General features: G+C 43.3%; 1 protein-coding gene across 1 annotated transcript in view; it reads right to left on the bottom strand.

Annotated features, from left to right (window-relative positions):
* The window catches only part of LOC117192293, an 83,575-nt gene that overhangs the window by 11,199 nt on the left and 45,987 nt on the right, over positions 1 to 26,389 (bottom strand). Inside the window, exon 2 of the mRNA XM_033396950.1 lies at positions 22,004 to 22,060. Coding sequence (XP_033252841.1) covers positions 22,004 to 22,060 — 57 coding nt within the window. The remainder of the gene's footprint in view (positions 1 to 22,003; positions 22,061 to 26,389) is intronic.

The following is a 26,389-nucleotide window of genomic DNA, read 5'->3' as shown; positions in this document are numbered from 1 at the left end:
TAAATATGAATATATCAGTAAAATCATTTTATTTTAAAATTGTAAAACCCACGGTCCTGTTAAGGGTTAATCAACATCAACATATACCGTCTCACTCACACTCACTATACTATGTGCCCTTCACTCGCACTTATTGCTAGCATACGTTAAGGGACTAACTTTTGCCGACGAGACCACCTTGTATAATTGCATCATGGCCCAGCCTGTTCGTTCTCTCACACACACTCACTGAGTGTCAATTATATATTGAGTCAATTCATAAGAAACGAGCAAACCCGCCATATCGTCGTTTGTTGCTGAATACATGTTTACATTTCTTTGAGTGTATGAGTGTGCTTGTGCGAGCGTGTGTGCGAGTGGCATGAGCATGAATCAAGTTAAAAATTTTAAAAATTTTAATAATTTGCCCCGATGCGATGTTGTGGCTGAAAACGAGTTTAGCTTGTTGAGCCACCAAATGTTTCTGTCCCTGTTGTTTTCTTACTTGTTTTCGTTCTTCCTCGTCCTCGCTCTCGTCTTCGTCTACGTCTTTGTCTTCTTCTTCTTGAACGCAACGGCAATAATACTCAACACAAAAGCAGGCAGGCAGCAAAGCTACAAAACTTTTTATATTGAAGCAGAAAAGAGGAGCTTTCTAGAGCGCTTGATAAGCGGTTTACTTCGTCTCCCTCTCTCTGTTTCTTGCTGTTGTGGCGGCTGTGTGGGGGGCTATGACGTACCATACCCAATCAGCCGTTTCGGTTGTGAAGTGTTGTAGAAGATCAAATTAAGGCAATTAAAGAACGCGCGCGAGCTCTCGTGAGTTGCGTGATCCTAAACTTTCCGTGATCCAAACGATTCTCCACAACTCTATACCCGTTTGCACCCTATACAGTATGTGTGAATGATAAGGCCAGACAAAGAAATCTCACCGTACATATGTATATTCGCATTTGTTTATTCGTATGAAATATCATTCTATTCTATAAGCATTGCTTAGAAAAATAAACCAAAAACACGAAATTCCCAATAAATAGAATGATAAATGGAAGGGGAATTGCGATAATGATTTCCACAAATTCGTCTGACGTTCGAGTTTTTGGCTAATCGCGGAGCAGAGGCCATCTTTCGTTATGGTCTTGAAATAGATTTGGCTGTTTGGGGCTTATCATCGGGACATACCGATTTTCTCTCTGGCTTCTTTGTCAAGAGTAAAAGGTCAAGGTGCGGCTTTAGCTACTGATAAACAGATAAGATAGATGGTAGTGCTATACAAACACCTACCATTTATGGTGGAGCAGTCAGGCAGCCGTCATGTCATGTGACAAATATTGTTAGGGTATGAGTTCACTTGTACCCATTCCCATCTTTATAGCTAATGATTTATACAGTTTGTTTTCCCCATTCATTCTATTATCATCTTTGCAGGAGATCCAAGGTGTTCATCATCATCCAACGGATGAGTAAGCTGACTTTTGGATCATTTAGCAAACAAAACAACATTCTAGGGAGAGTAAACATACATACATATGTACGTCTCTTTTGGCACGGAAATTCCCAAATATGCTTGACGTCAGCTATAGAGATTTTTATACCCGATACTCAAAATGAGTATTGGGGTATATTATTATACCCGTACTCAAAATGAGTATTGGGGTATATTAGATTTGTGTGTGTGTAACGTCCAGAAGGAATCGTTTCCGACCCCATAAAGTATATATATTCTGTATCAGCATCAATAGCCGAGTCGATTGAGCCATGTCTGTCTGTCCGTCCGTTCGTCTGTCCGTCTGTCCGTCCCTATTAGCGCCTAGTGCTCAAAGACTATAAGAGCTAGAGCAACGATGTTTTGGATCCAGACTTCTGTGATATGTCACTGCTACAAAAATATTTCAAAACTTCGCCCCGCCCACTTCCGCCCCCACAAAGGACGAAAATCTGTGGCATCCACAATTTTAAAGATACGAGAAAACCAAATTCACAGAATCGTAGAGAATAACCATATCTTTTAGACTGCAGAATTTGAATAAGATCGTATTATTATTATAGCCAGCATCAAGAAAACAATTTCATTTTTTCTCGCCCTGTCTCTCTCTAACACACACGTAGCATAGGCGGCTTTGCTTAGAGTAAAACATTAGCGCCTAGATCTCAGAGACTACAAAAGCTAGAGCAACCAAATTTGGTATCCACACTCCTAATATATCGGACCGAGACGAGTTTGTTTCAAAATTTCGCCACACCCCCTTCCGCCCCCGCAAAGGACGAAAATCTGGGGCATCCTCAAATCTCAGAGACTATTAAGGCTAGAGTAACCAAATTTGGTATCCGCACTCCTGTTAGATCTCACTTTAAAACGTATATCTCAAAATTTCGCCCCACCCCCTTCCTCCCCCACAAAGGACGAAAATCTGTTGCATCCACAATATTGAGGATACGAGAAAACTAAAAACGCAGAATCATAGATAATGATCATATCTATCCGATTGCTGAATCTGGATCAGATCAGATCATTTTTATAGCCAAAAGGAACAAATCAGTTTGCAGTGGCTACGCAGCGCCCGACGTCACGCTCAGACTGATTTTCTGTCTGTCTCGCACGCACTCTTTGTCGTGTCGTTTAATTAGCGGCGTCTGCCGGAGGAGAGCCATACTGACTTAGTATCGGGTTTAACTGTAGAGTTGCGGTGTCCGCTGCAACTCACAACGTTCCCCCTCGTTTAAAATTTTCTTTCAGGGAAAATCGTGTATACATGTAGTAGTTTAAGTTGCTTGATGGCAACGAGTAACATTTATTTGATAAGTATGTTGGACTTAAAATTATAACAGCTCCAAGTTTTACAAGTATGTTTGTGACTAATTATATGCGTGTACGTCTGATGCGTGGCTGAACTGACAACTGACTGATCTCTCTCTCTTGCTATCGGCTCTCTCAGAGCCGATTACTGCTTTATCCCGACGACACGACGAAAACACGACCGCTTCGTCGCGCGCTCTTTCCCTCGTTTCCTACATTCGGCTGTCCTGACGGACCATTCGCCTCGGATGGGTCTAGCCAAGGTTTCATATATTCTGAAACAGTAGAGGTCTTATAGGGACCCTCAGTATCCCCAATCTTCTCGACTTCGTACCTTCCATGATTCTTTACCCTAACCACCTTATACGGCCCTAGATACTTTCCTTTTAGCTTTAATCCAGTACCATACTGAGTACGCTTGATAGCTACTAGCTCATTAACCTCATACTGTCTATCTAGTTTCCTTTTTAAGTCAAAACTATTCTTGTTTTCCTGCTGTAAGCGTGCAATGTTTTCAACTACTTCCTTTCTAAATTTTTTCGCGGTCCTTGTTCAACTCTTCGATAAGTGATTCTTCCAATATTTCTTTTATTTTTGGATCCATTCCTATACGCATGTCTAGCCCAGTCAATATCTTGAAAGGTGTTACCTTGGTACTTCGCGGCTCAACACTGTTGATCATTTGCTGTACTTTTCCTAGATGCTTATACCAACTACCGGAATTACCCTGACACAATTTCGACAACATAGGCACCACTATCTTGTGCATCCTTTCGACTTGACCATTCCCACGTGGAACGCCTGTGGCAATCATTAAATGCTGTATTTTCTCTCTCTCACAATATTCACGAAACAAATTGGACATAAACGCTGCACCCCTATCCGTCACTATTCTGTTCGGATTACCAAAACTAGTCCCCTGAATTTCCAAACACTTAACGACCTCTTCAACACCTGTACTACGTGTAGAATATAACCAAACAAACTTAGAAAATCCATCAACGACAAACAGTATATAATTGTACTGTTTTTTAGTCATTTCCATTGGTCCAACGTGATCAATGTGATACGTTTGTAACGGCCTATCACCCTTGTCTATTGGTTGCAAATAACCCTCACGTTTTCCTGTCTTTTCATTGACAATGATACACTCGACACAACTATTTATTACGCGCCATACTTTGTCTTTTAACTTCGGAATATAATACGACTTTTCAATGATATCTTGTGTCTTTTTAACTGAAAAATGTCCTTGCTTATGTGCTATTGATATAATCTCATTTTCCAACTGAGCTGGTACTACGATGAGCTCCTTATCCGGATCCTTAAACAAAATCTGATTCTGAATATAATAATCCTCATATTCCTTGTCCTCCACAATACTTTTAACAGCCTTAACCCAATCGTCGGTTAGCTGAGCTTCTTTCAAACGATGAGCTATACTTTCGGTCACCATAAAACAAGATACACGACTCAACGCGTCAACGTGCCTCATCTTCGTTCCTGAGCGATGTTCTATAACATAATTAAAATCTTGTAGGTACATGGCCCAACGTGCTACTCTCAAAGGAACGTCTTTCTTTTTGATCGTCATTGTAAATGCATTACAATCTGTGACAATTTTGAACTTTATACCCAAAACGTATACACGCCATTTCGCTAAAGCTTCGATAATTGCCAGAACCTCAAGGTCATAAGCAGGATATTTCTCTTCACATGGCTTAGTCCTACGGCTCATATATTGAACTGGATGGAATTGGCAGTCTTCCAAACTCTTTTGCAGTAACACGGCTCCATACCCCATTTTGATGCATCAGTATGGATTTCTGTCTCCAACTTCGGGTTGTACATTTCTAAAACAGGTCTACTAATCAATGCTACCTTTAGTTGTTCAAACGCAACCTGATGTATCTCCTTAAATTCAAATTTAACATCCTTCCGCAGCAGATCTGTCAATGGTTTTGCAATAACAGCATAACCCTCAATAAACTTTCGGAAATAAGAAGTCAATCCTATTAAACGCTGCACTGCTTTTTTATCAACTGGCACTGGGAACTTTTCGACTGCCCTCGTCTTCTCATCACTTGGTCTTATCGTGTTCTTTTCTATTATATACCCCAGAAAATTAACCTTTTGTCGTAACAGCTGACACTTTCTCCAATTTATACGTAGCCCATTCATTTCCGCTATCTTCAGTACTTTTCTCAACTTTAACAAACCCTCTTCTATATCTTGACTACAAATAATAACGTCATCCATATAGACTGCTGCTTCATTATTCTTTACCAAATCTCTCAACCCAGCCATTATAAATCTGGTAAACACCGCTGGAGAATTTGAAATTCCAAATGGTACATATAAAAATTCGAACTGACCACAAATTCACAAAAGACGTATATTTTTGAGACTCGACTTCTACAGGCACATGGAAAAAACCATTCGTTAAATCCAACGTGGTGAAATACTTTGCACCCTGCAGTTTCTCCAACACTGTATCCATATGTGACATTGGAAAGTTATCGCGAACTATTTTCTCATTCAGCTTTCGGTAATCACAGCATAGTCTCTTGCTACCGTTCTTTTTCGGTACCAACACTACTGGTGATGCATACTCCGATGTACTTGGCTTTATAATCTTCTGAGCCAGCCACTCTTCCACTTGCTTGTCCACGATTTCCTGTTCACACAACGGTAATCGTCTCGGATGCTGGAAAACTGGTATCTCATCCACTAATACAATTTTCATTTTTATCGGCGCTTCTACATTTCTCTGAGGTTGGTACTTTCCTACCATACCCCTAACCTCTCTAGCATGTGCTTCACTGAGATGACCAACATCAATTGAAAACTCCTTCTCAACTTCGTCAATACTTGACATGCAAATGCCTTTATATTCATTAAACAATTCCACGCATGAGGACGATGCTACCTGATCAAGTTTCTTATCTTTATCCTCGCCACAAACTCTACGAACAAATCTTGTTCCTGTCTTAGAAACTTGCATGTCCACATGATCCAGAATAGTCCTTCCTAAAATGGCTTCAAAACCAATATCCTCGTCTGGAATGACATGAAATTCTACCTCCATTTCAATCTCATCGATTTTCACTGGTATCGAAAAGCTACCAAAAGTTACAACTTGACTATCTCCAATACCTGTTAAACATTTCTCCTGGCCGATCAGTTCAAGATTTCCAAATTTCAAAAATACCCTCCTGCGAATTAAACACAAATCTGCTCCAGTATCAATCAAACCTTGGAATACCAAATTCGCGTACTTAATATCCTTTAATTCCAAACCTGATGGAGTGAAAATACCTGACGGCTTATCAACGACTTCCTTATCTCGAATAATGTTCGTATTCGATCTCTTTTCTTGTCTGGTTTCGACCTTGACATTACAGCTTGCAGCACGGTGTCCTGGTTGGCCACATTTGAAACAACAAAAATCATTTTTGGGACAATCTTTCCTCAAATGCGATTTGTCTCCACACTTAAAACATTTCCTAAAATTCTCTGCCATCGACCCTTTCACCGAACTCTCACTTTTATTACTCAGCGGCCAATTCTTACTCATCGGCTTGGATCCGCCTCTAGCTTTCTGGTAAACATCGATCTGAAATTTAAGCTCCTTTAAGTTTCTAGCTTGGTACAGCATTGCCTTACTTGCCCTAGCGTCTGGTATACCATCCACAAAATATTCGATTAAACTCTCATCATCTAGTTTAATTGGCTTGGCTATCTCCATTAACGCATACAAAAACTCATGCAACGACTCTCCTTTTTTCTGCTGGCGCTTTTGCAACATTCTATGTACTTCTACGGACGACAGTTTAACACTAAACTCATCCAACAGAGTTGCCTTCAACGAATTCCAGTTACGAATATCACGCAAACTACGAGCGAAAGATTTTGCTGCACCAACTAACAACTGCTTGGCATAAATGAATAATTGTAATTGACTCCATTGAACAGTAGCTGCACATTCTTCTAATTCCTCTATCCATTGATTGATGTCGGGGTTATTAGAACCAGAAAATTGTAACACACTACCTTCCACGCCTTTTAGCGTAAACCAAGATTTATACTCTGCCTGTCGCGTACCTGGTTGAACTGCTACGGTATCATCCACTGCTGTTACTACGGACTCATCCTCTGACTCTTCTTCATCCTCAACTGGAAAGCCGTGATGTATTAATAGTCTATCTTGCAAATCGCGCTTTCGTCCCGTCGTCTGCAACGCAAGCTCTCTTAACTTCTCTCGCAAATCTGCGACTCTCAGTGTCATTATCTCTTCAACTTGCATCGTGACGATTTAAATACAAAATAATTGATATTAGCTTATATCTAAGAAAATGTAATTAAATCAACTTAAACAACCTTATTACTGCTGGCCTGTTAACAATTTTCCAGTTAACATCGACTCCGAAAACTCCTTTAAAGTCGTCACTGTTAACGATCGCTTCTCTGTTAACGCTCACCTTACTATGGGTTCACCCTTGTTAACTCTCGCTTCTGCGCAGAACTTTCCAGACTCCAAATTTGACGCACACACACCACCACATCCAGATCTCGCTTGCCTGTCGATGTCGCTGTTGCCGTCCTCTCTTTGTTGCCTTGCCTTGCTCTCGCTGTTCGCCGTTAACTCGTTGTGGCTTCCCGAATCGTCGCTGCTTCTGCTGTTACAAAATGGTCGTCTCCTTGCTGCTTGTCTCTTCTTGTAGTTGTAGTCTCCGTCCGACGCAGTGCAATACAACAACAATCAATGTTCTTTGATTCTTGCTGTTTGCTGCCGTCGTTTTGTCGCTTCTGCTTCCTTTGGAACGAACGCACTCAGATTGTCGTCTCTGTGCCGCTTGTCTCCTTGTAGCTCTAGCCTCTCAGACGCAATGCACAACAACAACAACGAAGGGTTTGATTCTTGCTGTGTTTGCTGCCGTCTGCCGTCGTTTTGTCGCTTCAGCTCTCTTGAATGTCTGCTCACACTAATGCGCCTTCTTCGACAAGTGTCTCTCTAGCACGTATAGGCCAGACTGCAATTCAATTTCGCACCGCGACCGATCTCTTATGTCACCAGTCTCGTGTTCGCCAAAATTTCCAAATACACGCACAAATCTCACTTGCAAATGTTGTTGTCTTGGGCTTATTTTCGGACGAGCCCCCAATTTGTAGTAGTTTAAGTTGCTTGATGGCAACGAGTAACATTTATTTGATAAGTATGTTGGACTTAAAATTATAACAGCTCCAAGTTTTACAAGTATGTTTGTGACTAATTATATGCGTGTATGTACGTCTGATGCGTGACTGAACTGACAACTGACTGATCTCTCTCCCTTGCTATCGGCTCTCTCAGAGCCGATTACTGCTCTATCCCGACGACACGACGAAAACACGACCGCTTCGTGTCTCTCTCTTTCCTTCGTTTCCTACATACATATTCTTTGAGAGTGCCAAGGTTCCTTGGGTTTACTTTACATATGCATAGTTCGGATCGGTATAAACAAACAATGCTTTTTGGCACAGCACAGCAGAGCCGAATCGAATGTTATAAATTATATACATCGTACTTAGAGGAGCTTTCCTCCATATAGATAAATAGATTGGTTTTCGGGGCCTGCAGTTTTCGGAAATTTATGCCAGCAATTAAGTGTTGAAATGGGGGAAAATGCGAATTGTTGATTAAACGAGGGGGAACGTTGTGAGTTGCTGCGGAGACCGCAACTCTACAGTTATACCCGATACTAAGTCAGTATGGCTCTCCTCCGGTAATATTAAACGTCACGACAAGGAGTGCGTGCGAGAGAGACAGAAAATCAGTCTGAGCGTGACGTCGGGGGCTGCGTAGCCAGTGCAAATTGATTTGTTCCTTTTGGCTATAAAAATGATCTGATCTGATCCAGATTCAGCAATCTGATAGATATGGTCATTATCTATGATTCTGCGTTTTTAGTTTTCTCGAATGTGCAATATTGTGGATGCAACAGATTTTCGTCCTTTGTGGGGGCGGAAAAGGGTGGGGCGAAATTCTGAGATATACGTTTTATAGTGAGATCTAACAGAAGTGCGGATACCAAATTTGGTTACTCTAGCCTTAATAGTCTCTGAGATTTGTGGATGCCCCAGATTTTCGTCCTTTGCGGGGGCGGAAGGGGGTGTGGCGAAATTTGGACACGAAACGGTCAAGGTCCGATATCACAGGAGTGTGGATACCAAATTTGGTTGCTCTGGCTCTTATAGGTTCTGAGATCCTTGAACTCATATTTTGCAATTGGCAAAGCCGACCATGAAACCTGTGTGTTAGAGAGAGACAGAGCGAGAAAGAATGAAATTGTTTTCTTGATTCTGGCTATAATATTTATACGATCTGGTTGAGATTTTACACTCTAGAACATATGTCATCCTCTACGATTCTGCGTTTGGTTGGTTGGTTTTATCGTATCTTTAAAAATGTGGATGCCACAGATTTTCGTCCTTTGTGGGGGCGGAAGTGGGCGGGGTTCGCCCACTTTGAAATATTTTTGTAGCAGTGACATATCACAGAAGTCTGGATCCAAAACATCGTTGCTCTAGATCTTATAGTCTTTGAGCACTAGGCGCTGAAGGGGACGGACGGACGGACGGACGGACGGACGGACGGACAGACGGACAGACAGACAGGGCTCAATCGACTCGGCTAATGATGCTGATCAAGAATATATATACTTTATGGGGTCGGAAACGATTCCTTCTGGACGTTACACACATCCACTTTTACCACAAATCTAATATACCCCATCACAACGTTCCCCCACGTTTATTTTGTTTTGGCGCTGCGCTAGAAAAGTATTTTTATTCCCGATACTCAAAATGAGTATTGGGGTATTTTAGATTTGTGGTAAAAGTGGATGTGTGTAACGTCCAGAAGGAATCGTTTCCGTTGTGAGTTGCTGCGGACACCGCAACTCTACAGTTATACCCGATACTAAGTCAGTATGGCTCTCCTCCGGCAGACGCCGCTAATATTAAACGACACGACAAGGAGTGCGTGCGAGAGAGACAAAAAATCAGTCTGAGCGTGACGTCGGGCGCTGCGTAGCCACTGCAAATTGATTTGTTCCTATTGGCTATAAAAATGATCTGATCTGATCCAGATTCAGCAATCTGATAGATATGGTCATTATCTATGATTCTGCGTTTTTAGTTTTTTCGTATCCTCAATATTGTGGATGCAACAGATTTTCGTCCTTTGTGGGGGCGGAAGGGGGTGGGGCGAAATTTTGAGATATACGTTTTATAGTAAGATCTAACAGGAGTGCGGATACCAAATTTGGTTACTCTAGCCTTAATAGTCTCTGAGATTTGTGAATATCCCCAGATTTTCATCCTTTGCGGGGGCGGAAGGGGGTGTGCCGAAATTTTGAAACAAACTCGTCTCGGTCCGATATATTAGGAGTGTGGATACCAAATTTGGTTGCTCTAGCTTTTGTAGTCTCTGAGATCTAGGCGCTAATGTTTTACTCTAAGCAAAGCCGCCTATGCTACGTGTGTGTTAGAGAGAGACAGGGCGAGAAAAAATGAAATTGTTTTCTTGATGCTGGCTATAATAATTATACGATTTTTCTGCGATTTTTGGTTTTATCGTATCTTTAAAAATGTGGATGCCACAGATTTTCGTCCTTTGTGGGGGCGGAAGTGGGCGGGGCGAAGTTTTAAAATATTTTTGTAGCAGTGACATATCACAGAAGTCTGGATCCAAAACATCGTTGTTTTAGCTCTTATAGTCTTTGAGCACTAGGCGCTGAAGGGGACGGACAGACGGACGGACAGACGGACAGACAGACAGGGCTCAATCGCCTCGGCTATTAATGCTGATCAAGAATATATATACTTTATGGGGTCGGAAACGATTCCTTTTGGACGTTACACACATCCACTTTTACCACAAATCTAATATACCCCAATACTCATTTTGAGTATCGGGTATAACGAGGGGGAACGTTGTGAGTTGCTCCGACCTGAGCCAGATTCAGCCATCTGATAGATATGGTCATTATCTATGATTCTGCGTTTTTAGTTTTCTCGAATGTGCAATATTGTGGGTGCAACACGTTTTATAGTGAGATCTAACAGAAGTGCGGATACCAAATTTGGTTACTCTAGCCTTAATAGTCTCTGAGATTTGAGGATGCCCCAGATTTTCGTCCTTTGCGGGGGCGGAAGGTTATGTGGCGAAATTCGGACACGAAACGGTCAAGGTCCGATATCACAGGAGTGTGGATACCAAATTTGGTTGCTCTGGCTCTTATAGGTTCTGAGATCCTTGAACTCATATTTTGCAATTGGCAAAACCGACCATGAAACCTGTGTGTTAGAGAGAGACAGAGCGAGAAAGAATGAAATTGTTTTCTTGATTCTGGCTATAATAATTATACGATCTGGTTGAGATCTTACACTCTAGAACATATAGTCATCCTCTACGATTCTGCGATTTTTGGTTTTATCGTATCTTTAAAAATGTGGATGCCACAGATTTTCGTCCTTTGTGTGGGCGGAAGTGGGCGGGGCGAAGTTTTGAAATATTTTTGTAGCAGTGACATATCACAGAAGTCTGGATCCAAAACATCGTTGTTTTAGCTCTTATAGTCTGTGAGCACTAGGCGCTGAAGGGGACGGACAGACGGACGGACAGACGGACAGACAGACAGGGCTCAATCGACTCGGCTATTGATGCTGATCAAGAATATATATACTTTATGGGGTCGGAAACGATTCCTTCTGGACGTTACACACATCCACTTTTACCACAAATCTAATATACCCCAATACTCATTTTGAGTATCGGGTATAAAAATGTAATGAAAGTTTTCTTTTAATGTCACGTTATGGGGGTCTCTACCTATCTCTCGGGGTCCAATTAAATGTTTTAGAAATATTTCGTTTCTGTCAAAACAAACAATTAAACAACGAACGTAGAGAACGGAGAAGAGTCTCTGCCACCAAATCGTGCGATCAAGCGCAAAACAAAAATGCACAAAAATCCAAAGACATTTTATAATAAATTTTTCACAGATATAGCTCTTCTTCTTTTTTTCCACTTGTCTTGTCATTTTTCTGGCAGCTGAAGGACGGAAATACGTTGGCGGCATTTGGGAATTTTTGATTATTAGCAAAAATTAAAGACAAAAACAGAAAAAAGACACACCAAATTCATATATAAATACAAGAGGAGAAGATTAGGCAACGTTGTGCCGAACTATTTGATACCCTTGCAGATTGACGGTTTCAATGGTAGGCAGATTATGATATTGTATTGATTAGCTATTAAAGAACACATATGTATGGTGTATGTGCATGGTATTCCAGCAGACAGCGCAAAAATCTATGGGAAATCATAACAACCTCGGTAAAGAGAGGGTATCCTGAAAGTTTGATATATTCAAAGAGCGTACGTAGGCCCCCTGTGGTCGTCTGCCCCCACGAGCAGGTGTGAAGAAGAGGAAGCAGAGCCGCTAGCAGCAGCAGCAGCACCACCAGCAGCAGCAGCAGGGGAGTAGAAGGTGAAGAAGAAACTGACTTGATTGGGATTTGATGGAGATTCGATTGGAAATGAAAAGCAGTCGCTTGGGGCGAGAAAATGTCAATTGAAAAGACCATCAGACATTTCAAGCTACGCCCACGCCTTCCGCAAGCAAAACGAGTATTTGTATCTGAATCTGTTGGTCTGGTCTTTCTGTTGTCAAGGTCAGGGCATGCTCTTCGGGGGTTGCCTCTAAGCGTCAGCAGCCGATAAACATGTGTCGTCATTTCCCATGGAGGGCATTCCTCAACACACACACACACACACACACACACACACACACACGCACGCACAAAAACGGAGAGAGAAACACGAAACACACGGACCAAAGCGGAACGTATGATAACTGTTTCATGTTTAATTGTTCGTACCACACTTAAGAGTGGCCATAAACTGCCAGGGGATGAGATACAGATACTCGAATTCCATCTAGAGACGCACACACACACACACACACATACAGGGAGAACCCCCACTGGTGTGGCGGCTTTTGTGTACCCTCTAAGTGGATTTCCACCTTTCTCCGCCCATTGTTTGTTCTTGCTCTCACTCGTGTTGTTGTTGCAATGGGAATGACGTTGCAAGCCCTTTGCTGCTGCTGCTGCGGCAGGTATCCTGGCGCCGGCTTAATTTACGTTGCGTTCCTTTTTAGTGCAGGTAAAACGCCTCAAAGTAGTTCAAGTCCAATGCGCTGCCCTCTTATTGCTGCCTCTGCCGCGGCCGTTGCCTACAGCCCAGCATTTCACAGGCTTGCTCACTCGCGCACACACATGCACTCACTTATGCCGAGATTATCTCTATGCCTGCGCTGTTCACACTCACCCGCACACATTGGTTCCAACTGACACGTACACATTCACACAAATCTGACACACACAGCGGCCCGGCCGCGGGGTTGCCCAAAGTGTGTGTATGGTATGGTTTTGTTGTTGTTGGTGTTGCTTGCTCTCCTGCTCCGCCGCTCTCTCTATTGTATTCCCCTCTTCTGATGTCTGATGCTTCTTGACCTGACCGTTTCTGACTTTGTTTATTTTGAATTTTCACAGTTTTTCTTGGAATTCCTTCCACAATCCACTCCACACCACTCTACTTCTTTTCCACTCACTCACACTCTTTCAGGACCGAATAATATCAGCCCCACGCTGCTTGGCGCGCAGAAACTTTGCTCTCGACGGCGATTTTTGCACTTTGATTTTGGATTTTGGCCACTTCGATTCGCACCGTACTCAATTAGCATATTACGGCATTCGCTTCTGCCGTAACCTTTACATGCTCACTGTGCTTCAGGTCTTCTTTTGCCTATGATCTAATTTGATTAATACAAAACTTGTTGTGGCGACGGCTGCAGTGCGAGTTCGCCCACACACATACACACGAACACGCACACGCTACAGACTCACTGACTATTCGCCTATTCCGTTCTTTTGTGGTTTCTTTGCCTTTTGTTCATGTTCGGTCCGCTTCGAGAGGCTAGCGTAGCGGTTTTGCTTTGCGTTATTTATTCCGTTTCATCGTCACGAGCACGAACACACGAAGCAGCGAAGCCAACCTAACAGCGCAAAGTATGATCGTGGAATGGCAGACCAAGAGCGTCAGCGTCGGCGTCGGACCGGGCGGGCAGAGTAACGTATCCCTTGGGCGCCGAAGTGTGTGTAGTCTGGCACGTGCATTTGTAAGAAGTCTTTAACAGCCAGATCAATACAGATTCCGTGAAGTATTACTACATGGATGTTGTGGGACCTAATTAAGGTAAGTTTTTAACAGAATTGTGTTCCACTCGTATTCAACTATATTTGCATTACTATTTTTACTTGAGTCCGCTTACATTGCATCATCCAATCAGCTGAAACTGCTCTTAGTTAACCGCGCCACCCTGAACCGACACTGTTCATATGATTAACAATAACGACAGCAAGTGCCTTGGCGTCGCCAAGTCGTCGGCTGTTGCGCGTCGACGCTATCACTGTGTGAGAGTGTCTATGTGTGTGCGTTCCTGTTCTTATAATTCTCCCCATCTCTGTCTGGCAGCACGAAAGAGCCGCCCACCACTGGTCCAAACGGCAGACATATGGCGCTCACTGTTTCGTTTCGTTCTTGTTCCACGAAACTCAAACAAGCCCTGCCTCCGACGCTGACGCTGACGCTTACGTTGCCGCCTCAGACACGGTCGCGGGCATTGAGCGAAATCGTGTTCTCCGTATTTTCGGCCGCGAGGGAAGCCCGCCCGCGAAATGTGCTGTTGTTGTTGCTGCGGTGCCTTTTGCCGCGGTGGCATGAACAAGCGCGAAATAAAAGGATTCGCTGCTGATGCTATTCACAAATAAGTGAGCGCCGCGTTCTTGGCTTATTAGATCAATTGGGTCTGTTGGTTTGTTCTGTTTCATCGGGTTTATTTTTATTTCTTCTATTTTATATGCGCCATTTTCGTTGGGGCCTCGTATTGTTTTAGCTCGCTTATGTCGGAATATTATTTTTTGCGGCTTAGTTGTAATTTTTGCGCCTTTGCGGCGTTGACTGATTTTTGCTGTTGCTTTCTTATTACGTGCGAGACGTAGTGTGGCTGACATTGCCGTTCCATTTTGTAGCCCGGCAGGAAGAGGATGTGATAGGTTTTTAGCAGAAGTGGCAACGTTAGCCATATTCATTGGTCGCCAGTTTCACCGTTGCATCTTTGCAGTTATCCATGTCCTTAGTCGGAATCGACAGGATTTATGAATATCACCATGCCAAATATAAGAGGGAATCTTAATATTCGATCTTCAAACGTAGCTTCCTCTTATGGTTTACCCTTTTTAAACGGGGGATATGATAGTTTTCTAAAGCAGTTTGCAAATCTATGTATTTGCAGACCCATATGTACATATATCTATCTTAACAAAATACGCATTTGTTGCTGGTTTCTATACACTCCTTCCTTATGTTGCAATTCGGTATCGTCGGTATGTGGTCAATCGATCTGCAAGGGTATTTTTTACTTCGAGACCCAAACTTGTCGCTTTCTGTTTTTGATTTCCCTTAGCGGTTTCTATCCAGGTTTTAAGTGAATGAAGAGAGAATGGAAGAAACACTAATCAATTGTTGCAGATTAATTGCAAATTAATGACATCCTCTGATCGACGGTATCAGACTATTGCTGAGAATACGATATTAATTTGTTGGGGCTGTAAAACGCCAACAGCGCCCAATAAATCAGTTTCCGCGACTCACGCTCATTAAAACTCGATCTTCGATAAGGGGCTATCGGAAACAGCAAGAAGGGGATTCTACATGCACGAGCTTGACAACCCCGATTCCGAGGGGCCTGAAACGTCGACGCGTACGTATTTCTGTGCCAAGTCGAACGGAAGCGAATCGATAAGAACTATCCCCCACCCACACATACACATGCATAGAAATAGTTTGAATTTTCCCATTTGGCTCTGTGCATGTGTGCCTGTGCGCCGTCTCTGGCTGTCGTTGAGGCTGTTCATATATGTATTTAGACAGTTGACGTACAGTCAACACTTTGTCGCCGCTGATGATATCACAGAAAAGGTAAACAATCTAATCAATAAACACAATGACACGTATGTATCTACCACATCTGCAGGACTACGTACATACATATGTCCGTACAATCCGCCACATTGGAATACGTCATTAAAAGCAAACGAGGGGGAACGTTGTGAGTTGCTGCGGACACCGCAACTCTACATTTATCCCCTATACTTAGTCAGTATGGCTCTTCTCCGGCAGACGCCGCTAATATTAAACGACACGACAAAGAGTGCGTGCGAGAGAGACAGAAAATCAGTCTGAGCGTGACGTCAGGCGCTGCGTAGCCACTGCAAATTGATATCTTGCTTTTGGCTACAAAAATGATCCGATCTGATCCAGATTCAGCAATATAGTCATTATCTATGATTCTGCGTTTTTAGTTTTCTCGAATGTGCAATATTGTGGATGCAACAGATTTTCGTACTTTGTGCGGGCGGAAGGGGGTGAGGCGAAATTCTGAGATATATGTACGTTTATAGTGAGATCTAACAGAAATGCGGATACCAAATTTGGTTACTCTAGCCTTAATAGTCTCTGAGATTTGTGGATGCCCCAGATTTTCGTCCTTTGCGGGGGCGGAAGGGGGTGTGGCGAAATTTGGACACGAAACGGTCAAGGTCCGATATCACAGGAGTGTGGATACCAAATTTGGTTGCTATGGCTCTTATAGGTTCTGAGATCCTTGAACTCATATTTTGCAATTGGCAAAACAGACCATGAAACCTGTGTGTTAGAGAGAGACAGAGCTAGAAAGAATGAAATTGCTTTCTTGATTCTGGCTATAATAATTATACGATCTGGTTGAGATTTTACACTCTAGAACATATAGTCATCCTCTACGATTCTGCGTTTTTGGTTTTATCGTATCTTTAAAAATGTGGATGCCACAGATTTTCGTCCTTTGTGGGGGCGGAAGTGGGCGGGGCAAAGTTTTGAAATATTTTTGTAGCAGTGACATATCACAGAAGTCTGGATCCAAAACATCGTTGCTCTAGCTCTTATAGTCTTTGAGCACTAGGCGCTGAAGGGGACGGACAGACAGACAGGGCTCAATCGACTCGGCTATTGATGCTGATCAAGAATATATATACTTTATGGGGTCGGAAATATTTTTGAAATATTTTTGTAGCAGTGACATATCACAGAAGTCTGGATCCAAAACATCGTTGCTCTAGCTCTTATAGTCTTTGAGCACTAGGCGCTGAAGGGGACGGACAGACGGACAGAGAGACAGGGCTCAATCGACTCGGCTATGAGCCCCAGCATGTGCATGTGTGTGAGTTTTATTTCTAAATCAATCGATGCGATAGACGTTTTATTGGTGTAATCAATCGTCGCGTGTAGTCGGGGCAGAGCAGCGTCGCCTGTTCGCTTAATCGTACACACAACTGCTATTACACAGATAGCGTGCATAAGCATGCGGTACACTCCTCGACACATGAATAGAGCATACATACACATTTATCCACGTCTACTAAACACCACTACTGTTTAAACCCTAGTTTTTTGGATTCTGAATATGATATGTGGCTTATTATACCCGATACTCAAAATGAGTATTGAAAGTATTTTTTGAAATATTTTTGTAGCAGTGACATATCACAGAAGTCTGGATCCAAAACATCGTTGCTCTAGCTCTTATAGTCTTTGAGCACTAGGCGCTGAAGGGGACGGACAGACGGACAGACAGACAGGGCTCAATCGACTCGGCTATTGATGCTGATCAAGAATATATATACTTTATGGGGTCGGATAAAGTATATATATTCTTGATCAGCGCCTAGTGCTCAAAGACTATAAGAGCTAGAGCAACGATGTTTTGGATCCAGACTTCTGTGATATGTCACTGCTACAAAAATATTTCAAAAAATACTTTCAATACTCATTTTGAGTATCGGGTATAATAAGCCACATATCATATTCAGAATCCAAAAAACTAGGGTTTAAACAGTAGTGGTGTTTAGTAGACGTGGATAAATGTGTATGTATGCTCTATTCATGTGTCGAGGAGTGTACCGCATGCTTATGCACGCTATCTGTGTAATAGCAGTTGTGTGTACGATTAAGCGAACAGGCGACGCTGCTCTGCCCCGACTACACGCGACGATTGATTACACCAATAAAACGTCTATTGCATCGATTGATTTAGAAATAAAACTCACACACATGCACATGCTGGGGCTCATACCCATACCCGTGCCCCTCTTGCGTTCCGTGTCCTATCGTCAAATGATCGGCAATTGGGCGGCTGCACAGCAACAATTAACTGTGTCTCTCTCTCGGTTCGCCCTCTTTTGGTCTCGCTCTCGCTCTCGCAAACATAAATAGGCACAAGTGGCTGGCCCCAAACTGCAGGCAGCCAGCGACTGCAGCAGCAGCAGCAGCGTACGTCGCCCCCAAAGAGTTCTTACTCATTCACGCATTGGGTAATCAATACAAACACACACACACACAGACATACACCGGTTGAGAGAGGGGAGCCAAATGAAACCATTAAGCGCTACATAAAACAGTCGTCGTCGCTTTTGGTGGATTGAAGGGGAGACGGCGCGTCGGGGAAACATTGCAACCAGAAGCTACGATCGCCAGTGCCGCCAAAGTGGCGACAATGGCAGCAGCGAAGAGACGACGACTGCACTGCACAGCGGCTCCAACTCCAGCGCAGACAACACAAACAATCAGAGAGGGAGAGAGAGATAGAGAGGGAGAGGGAGTGAGCCAACAACAATCGACAAAGCGACGGCGACATGATCATGTCTGGCCCGTTCAGCAATGTTGGCGACGTCGTCGCTTATACCCTTGCCCTTGCAGAGGTCACTATGATTTTGACCAGGTGTTTGCCAAAAAAGAATCATTTGTGTAGAGGCAATTCATTAGGCAGACAATTATTTCAGCTTTGAAGATTTCTTCTAATCTGTTCACTAAATGATACATCTGTCCAAGTAACGATCGATTTGTAAGGGTATCAAAACTTCGACTCTCGGAGCTAGCCTATTCCGCTTGTTTTTGTTGCATTCGGCGGCTCCAACTTTGTTATTATTACCGCTCGTGCACATGCCCCCAACTGCCCACGATGCCACGCTGCTGCTGTGGCAGCCCCGAAACAGGTTTGACCATTCACTTGAACTGCTTTAGCAATCAGAATAGGACAGATGGCGTCGTCTCCCATCTCCATCTCCGTCTTCGTCATCGATATTAAGCGTGTAATCAATCGGGCGAACTTCTTTAATTGAGGAGCGCATCGTCGTCAACGGGCGGGAGACAAAGGCAAAGCGACAATCAAAGCTAATTGAATGCGCAGCCAACAAAAAAAAGAGCATGAAAAAGGCACAAGAGAGGAGCGTACACATGCGACGGACATAGTCGCAGAAGAGAGCATCAAAGTCTGAAAGTATTCCTGAAACGGATTGTTTTCGGTTAACTTAACAACGTCTAAAACAGCGACAGAAATCAAAATCCCTGCCTTGCCTTTCTAGAATTCCCTTAGGAATTGTTTGCTCTTTCTGCATCTAATGTGATTGTAAGCATATGTAGCTCTGATCGAATGTCCGTTTCACATAATTATCTACTACAATACATAGTAGGTAACATCGCTTGGGGTCCACTTAATTATTGAACTGCTTAGAGATGGGCGTATGGCTGGAGCACCCAACAATTTGTGGTTAAATGGCAGGTACTTCGTTCAAGCATTAAGCGGCTATCAATGTGGCGTGGAGACTCCGATGGTAGTGGTGCTTGCTGATCGATAAGTATGAGGTGCTTATTGAGGTGTTCCACAATCCGGCATGGATTCATCTTTCAATTGCTTCTGTTAGAAATCTGGTCTAATATTAAGCAGAAATTCCTGGTAGCGCTTCCCTCGCCGGACAGTGCAATCCCAGTTATCAGTTAGTTGGCCTTTCATTTAAATAGTACGCGCGGGTATCGCTGCTTTCTAGAATTTCTTAGTCAGACAGCCTGGTGGTGGTGGCGGTGGCAGTGGTGGTGGCAGCACTATTTTGCTGCTGCATGCGTCAGCGTTGAATAAATAAACGTTAGACGCCTAGACGTTAGTCAACCGACGACCTACACGCTTCACGCACTAGAAATACCGTGTGCCGAATGTCGAATGTCGAATATTGACCGCAGAGGGTCCGGGCCCCCGAGCGTTCTGGGTGTCGAGTGCTTCAGGCCGCTTAACTTAACTTGGCTATTATAATATCGTTGATTGCTCATTTGTTGACATGCAACGCTGGCTCTGGGGCAGGGCGCAGTGTGTTGTGTGTGGCGGGCAGTCAACAAAAGGTATAGTGCGGCAGGGGGCAAGCAAACTACAACAAGAACTTAAACAACAACAGTCCCGTGTTTGGTTTCGGTGTTATTTTCGTATATTTGAACAGTTCAACTACAACCACAAATAGGAGAATGGGAAGAAGCTGTGGCCATGACGAATGCTTCGAGTCCATAGCCATAGCCGTCAAAACCGGGCTAATATATGTACATACATATATACGTATATCATTTGCAGCAGAATGTTTTGCATATTCTGTGGCATATCAAATGTGTCTAGGCTTTATTGTATATGTTTATGACACACTGCTGTCTTAATCCTGATACTTGAATCGGCTCAGAGCTGCCCGTTCCGTTCCGTTCCGGCCCAGACAGCAACGAGACAGCTTAATCACATGCGTCAATGGATTTGCGCGACTGTTCCTGTTACCTGTTTAGGCCCACAAAAACCAAAAATCAAAAAAGAAAGAAAACATCAAGCAGACGGAGTGGCATCATTACACGTCCATAGAATGACCGACGACAGCTTTTCCCGGGTAAAACCCATAAAATCATCAATGCAAAGGAATTTCGAGGATTATCCTGGGCTTACGCTGCCACTTGACTTGAGGCAGCCCTAGGCAGCCAACCCCTCAAGATGCAGGCAGTCAAACAGGCAGATCCTCAGGCTGTAGGCAATTAAGTGGCTTTGTCCAAAAAAAAAAAAAAAAAGAAACAGGTACAACCGATTTCATTTCTGGCGAAAATCCCTAACAGCATAATTGTATCTTCGAGCTGGCAAATGCTCAGCAGATACCCCTTATAATTAGTGCCGCAAATGAACCCTAAAATAGATACATATGTAAAACAGAGGATTTATTATACGGGTATGTGCATGTGTACGTCACGTATCGTATCGGCTTTTCGGAATGAAAGTGAAATGCGGTTGACTGGCAAAAGTGTCTATAAGTATGCCCAGAAGCTCGTAATCTTTTCCGATACGCTTTCGCACAGATACAAATACAACACCGATAGATACGAAGCTTATTTTTGGTATATAATGTGCTTTATATACTCGTATTACTTATTTATTTATAGGAATTTATACGAATGTGTGCATGTGTGCGTCGGTGTGGAGTGTTCTTTTGCCATGAATCACGCCTTTCGGCCTTTTCAAATGAAGCTCTCAGCGGTTCTATTTGATTCGCTTTGTATGTACAGAGCACGCACTTTATCAATATTGGCAGCCACTCACATATGTCCACACTCTGCTGTGGGTGACTGTTTGCGCGGTGCGTTGTGCGTTGGAGCCATCGATAGAGTCCCCATTCCCATTCTCATTTCACTTTTATTTTTGCTGCACCCTCCCGAAGGTCACTGCTATGCGACGCGACTGTCAAATATTTCAAATTCGGTTTATAAATTTAACTTTTTCTTCTGTTTTATGGCCGTGATAGCGGTGCACTGATTGCCAGTTCTACTGTGAGTCACGACTGATATAGGTTTGCAGGTATTGATTGAATTATCAGTGATATATGCATACACAAATGTCCCAAAGCTCCTTGTTTATAAGAGAGATTACTGACTGGAATTTCTGGGGGTATACTTAATCTTAGTGTTTCTCAGTGATTTGTAATCATCGTTCGATTTCACCTATCAAACACCGATAATTGCTAATTTTGTAGGTTTAATGAAGTACAATAATTAATCTATTTCGCTGTGATACCGATATTTATAGATTTTGTAATCGAAGATTTGGTTCAGTAGTTTAGTCATATATGATAATTTATCGATAACCGGATGATGGCTTACTGAATTTTGTAATAACTGAAATACTCCGATCGATAATCGATAAATTTTCTGGAATACAAATTTCGATCACTTACCTTTCAGCTTTTCACGCGCCGTTTCCAGGGCACTCTTTCGTGAGTTTACTGTGGATTCTGAAAGAAAGCAATTTTTATACCCGATACTCAAAATGAGTATTGGGGTATATTAGATTTGTGGTGAAAATGGATGTGTGTAACGTCCAGAAGGAATCGTTTCCGATCCCATAAAGTATATATATTCTTGATCAGCATCAATAGCCGAGTCGATTGAGCCATGTCTGTCTGTCTGTCTGTCCGTCTGTCCGTCCCTATTAGCGACTAGTGCTCAAAGACTATAAGAGCTAGAGCAACGATGTTTTGGATCCAGACTTCTGTGATATGTCACTGCTACAAAAATATTTCAAAACTTCGCCCCGCCCACTTACGCCCCCACAAAGGACGAAAATCTGTGGCATCCACAACTTTAAAGATATGAGAAAACCAAAAACGCAGAACCGTAGAGAATGACCATATCTTTTAGACTCCAGATCTCAGAGACTATAAAAGCTAGAGCAACCAAATTTGGTATCCACACTCCTAAGATATCGGACCGAGACGAGTTTGTTTCAAAATTTCGCCACACCCCCTTCCGCCCCGCAAAGGACAAAAATCTGGGGATATTCACAAATCTCAGAGACTATTAACGCTAGAGTAACCAAATTTGGTATCCGCACTCCTGTTAGATCTCATTATAAAACGTATATATCGAAATGTCGCCTCAACCCCTTCCGCCCACCCAAAGGACGAAAATCTGTGGCATCCACAATTTTAAAGATACGAGAAAACTAATGAAAAAATCATAGATAATGATCATACCTATCAGGTTGCTGAATTTGCTGATTGCTGATCAGATCAGATCATTTTTATAGCCAAAGGGAACAAATCAATTTGCAGGGGCTACGCAGCGCCCGACGTCACGCTGAGACTGATTTTCTGTCTCTCTCGCACGCACTCTTTGTCGTGTCGTTTAATAGTAGCGGCGTCTGCCGGAGGAGAGCAATACTGACTAAGTATCGGGTATAAATGTAGAGTTGCGGTGCAGCAACTCATAACGTTCCCCCTCGTTTTCAATTAATTTCGATTCGTTGGTGAAAATAAAGATTAAGATGTTTTTGCGAGGAAGATGGGAAATTACGAGTAATGCAATTTGCTTCAAGATCAAACCTCTGCCGCACCCACGCTTTGACACTGACATTTCATTTGATGACGCCAGAACCGATGGCCGAGCGAAAGCAAAAGAAAATGGGGGAAAATAAACAGCACACACCGACACACCGACACACCGACACACCTCCCACATAGAAAATAGAGAATTCTAATGGCGAGCAAACGGATGGATGGGGGGAGAGGGGCAGCCGAATGTTGCCAATTTTCATGGGCCATGGAAAAGCCAAAACGGCGTCAGACAGAGGCCATCAAACCATGGGGAAAATTCATTTCCACAAGAATGTTTACAAGCCAATTTTGTTGCGTTCTTTGCTAAATTTAAAATAGCTGTATCTTTGGGCGGTGCGTGTGTAGGCGTGTGTCTGTGTGTCTGTATTTCGAAGTATTTATGAGAGAATTTTTCGCGCAGAATAAACGTGACAAACGCATATGCTGAGTGACTAAAAATAGCCTTCAAAGATCTTTCTTGGGAAACTGTGGCGAAGTTCCCTTTTGGAAGGCACTATAAATACCGAGTAATTGTTGGAAAACACTCGTTTTATACGCCAGTACGACGGGTATTTGTTGGGTGACCACACAGGCACTCGAATGACGCACTTTTCGGGATTGATGATAAGCCACTGGCCGCTGCAGAGTGTGTGGCAATAATAACGAGCAGAAATAAACATATGGAGAGGCAGTGGCGCAGGGAATACCCTAACCGATCTACAACTGTGACCTCCGCTGCTACACCTTCTATCCGTTGCATGTCGTCCCCCGGAATGGGTGGGACCCTCTTCTGGATAGGGGATCGTATCGACTATAAACCAAATGCGATTAAGAGGCGCTTAATGGGGCCGGTGGATTCTTATCAGTATTTGCCATGGTGAAAACACTGAATAGTCAATTCGAGGCGCTGTCTGGCTGTCCGCTTGGCTCTGGTCGGTCACCGAGACGTTGTAAAGCACTCGGGCTTAATCGCTGAGAGTGGCTGCACTGACTCCTTCACCTTCTGCTTGGCTCTGGCTCTGGTTTTTGTTTTTTCTTACCACCTGCCGCACTTGTTTATGGCCGCGATTCGTTGGCGACCAGCTCTGTCTGCAGCTCTTCCCCAAAGCGGAAACATGCACATCCAAGCCCCAACCAGATTGAAATTGGCAATGTCGTCGCGGTCGTCATCATCATCCGACCATCCGGCCATCCCGTCTTTTCAGCCTCTTTCTTTGGGGTTTGGCATTAGCAAAACTGGTTGGGAGAATGCCTCGCTGCAACCAGTTTATCTGCCCTCTCTTTCTGTGCGGGGAAGCCGCTGCTGTTGCTGTTGTTGTTGCCTTACTAATTGCTGGCTCGAATGTTTATAGAACAATTAACATTTGCGGCTCATTACGAATACGCTCTCGGCATAAGCTCAGCTCGGAGCTGCTGCCGTTGCTGCTGCCGCTGGGGCGTATGAGTAATTTATAGAGAGGGACAGGTAGGAGGAGCGGAGCCAATAAAATGATTCAGCAATTGCGCGCTTAATATTGTTCGAGATTTTTTCGATGTAAACAAAATAGGGCAAAGTGTTTCCAGATGATTTTACTTTTGGGTTTTATTGCATGTTCAGTTGCAGAAATATGCTTAAGTAATAGTTTCTAATACCCGTCGGCATAACACAGTGGCACCGTGACGCAGTGTTCTATTTAACATGTAATATAATACCTCACGACAACACACTGGCCACTGCAGTGAGTTCTGCTGACAATGCACTCTCTCCGCAGAGGGCGAGGACAGCGGGGCAGTTGCTGACCATCAAAATATCGCAATTGCCCACCAGACACTAAAATTATCCATAATACACAAAACATATATTTTACAGACTCAGCACTTTTGTACCTTTTATTACCTATAAATAAGAACCAGTTTTATCAATAAAATCAGTATCAGAAACAGTACCATAACTGCCTGTCACTCATCTTCCATCGCAATCATCAGAGGCTGTCGCCGTGTATTCAGACCCTCCCTTGCGCACCGTAGGATACCCACTCCGCAGTCCAACTGGTTCAAGTTCTAGTTGCGTCGACCAAACTGTAGACGGTTTATGTACCGTATGCAAACCAGCTTCCTACACACACACACACACACATTAACATTTGGTGACCCCGACCTTGGTCATCCTTTCAAACTGTCAGACAAGCTACAGTGAAAGGATTCGATCTGGACATCAGATTGAAGCAGTCAACCGGACATCTTCAATACAAATTTTGCATCAGGCCATACACTTACGGTAGCATCTCCTACCAATAAGTATCACTTTGGCAAATCTGACATATTCAGGTTATCAGCCAACAGAAAAACAGCTATAGAATTCGATTACCACCAAGGTAATCAATTTTTGTTGTTCCGTGCGTTCCATAGATTAGAAACAGCACAAATCCCTCCACCCAACACATCACCTGTACTATTACCTTTCTGACCGACAACGGTTGCGATTCGGAGCGTATCCAGCTGCAAAGCAAATAAAACACTCCCAACGGGTCAAAAGTAATAAGTACAAACAGATAGAATGGATACACATATGGAGGCAGAAGCTGCCGCTACAATGGCAATGGATGTGCAGCAAGAGATTGGTGAGGAAATATCGAGGTGCATTCGGAACTTTAAAAAAGATTCCCAAGAACGAAAGCAAACGGCCTCTTATTTTCAAGCCAAAATATCAGAACTCGAAAATGCGTGGAATCGCTTCAACAAAAACGACTCCAAACAAAACGGATGAATACGTAAAATTACGGAATACGGTAAACAATGTTTACCGAATGCATGGATAAGCTATCACAGACGTCTAGTGCTTGTGGGGAACGTCAAATCGTCTTTAAAGAAAAGCATGAGAATCCTCCAATAGGTCCCAAAGAAAGCGGTCCGATCCAGCAGTCCTCGAAGGATTACAGAAAACTGCTTTCACTATGTCGCCGACAAAAGGCCATAGTAGAGTCCGTTAAACGCAATCTGAAACAACTTTCAGAGGCGGAAGGAGGCACATCAAGTGATTTCATAAAATCACTATGGACTCAAGCGCAGGAAGTCCACTTCACAATTCATGGGGAATTCGAGGACCCAGTGGAAGGAGGATATGACATGGAATCCTACCTAACACTGGAAAGTAAGGTCCAAAGAGCATTGGCAAAATCAGCCACACCAAACACGGATAACGTGCAGCTTCCACGCATCAGCATCCCAAAGTTTGATGGGGATCTATTAAAATGGACCCAGTTCTTCGAT

The sequence above is a fragment of the Drosophila miranda genome, assembly GCF_003369915.1.
Source record: "Drosophila miranda strain MSH22 chromosome Y unlocalized genomic scaffold, D.miranda_PacBio2.1 Contig_Y2_pilon, whole genome shotgun sequence".
Lineage (NCBI taxonomy): Eukaryota > Metazoa > Arthropoda > Insecta > Diptera > Drosophilidae > Drosophila > Drosophila miranda.
Note: the sequence above shows the minus strand (reverse complement) of the source record. Positions and strands in the feature narration are given on the sequence as shown.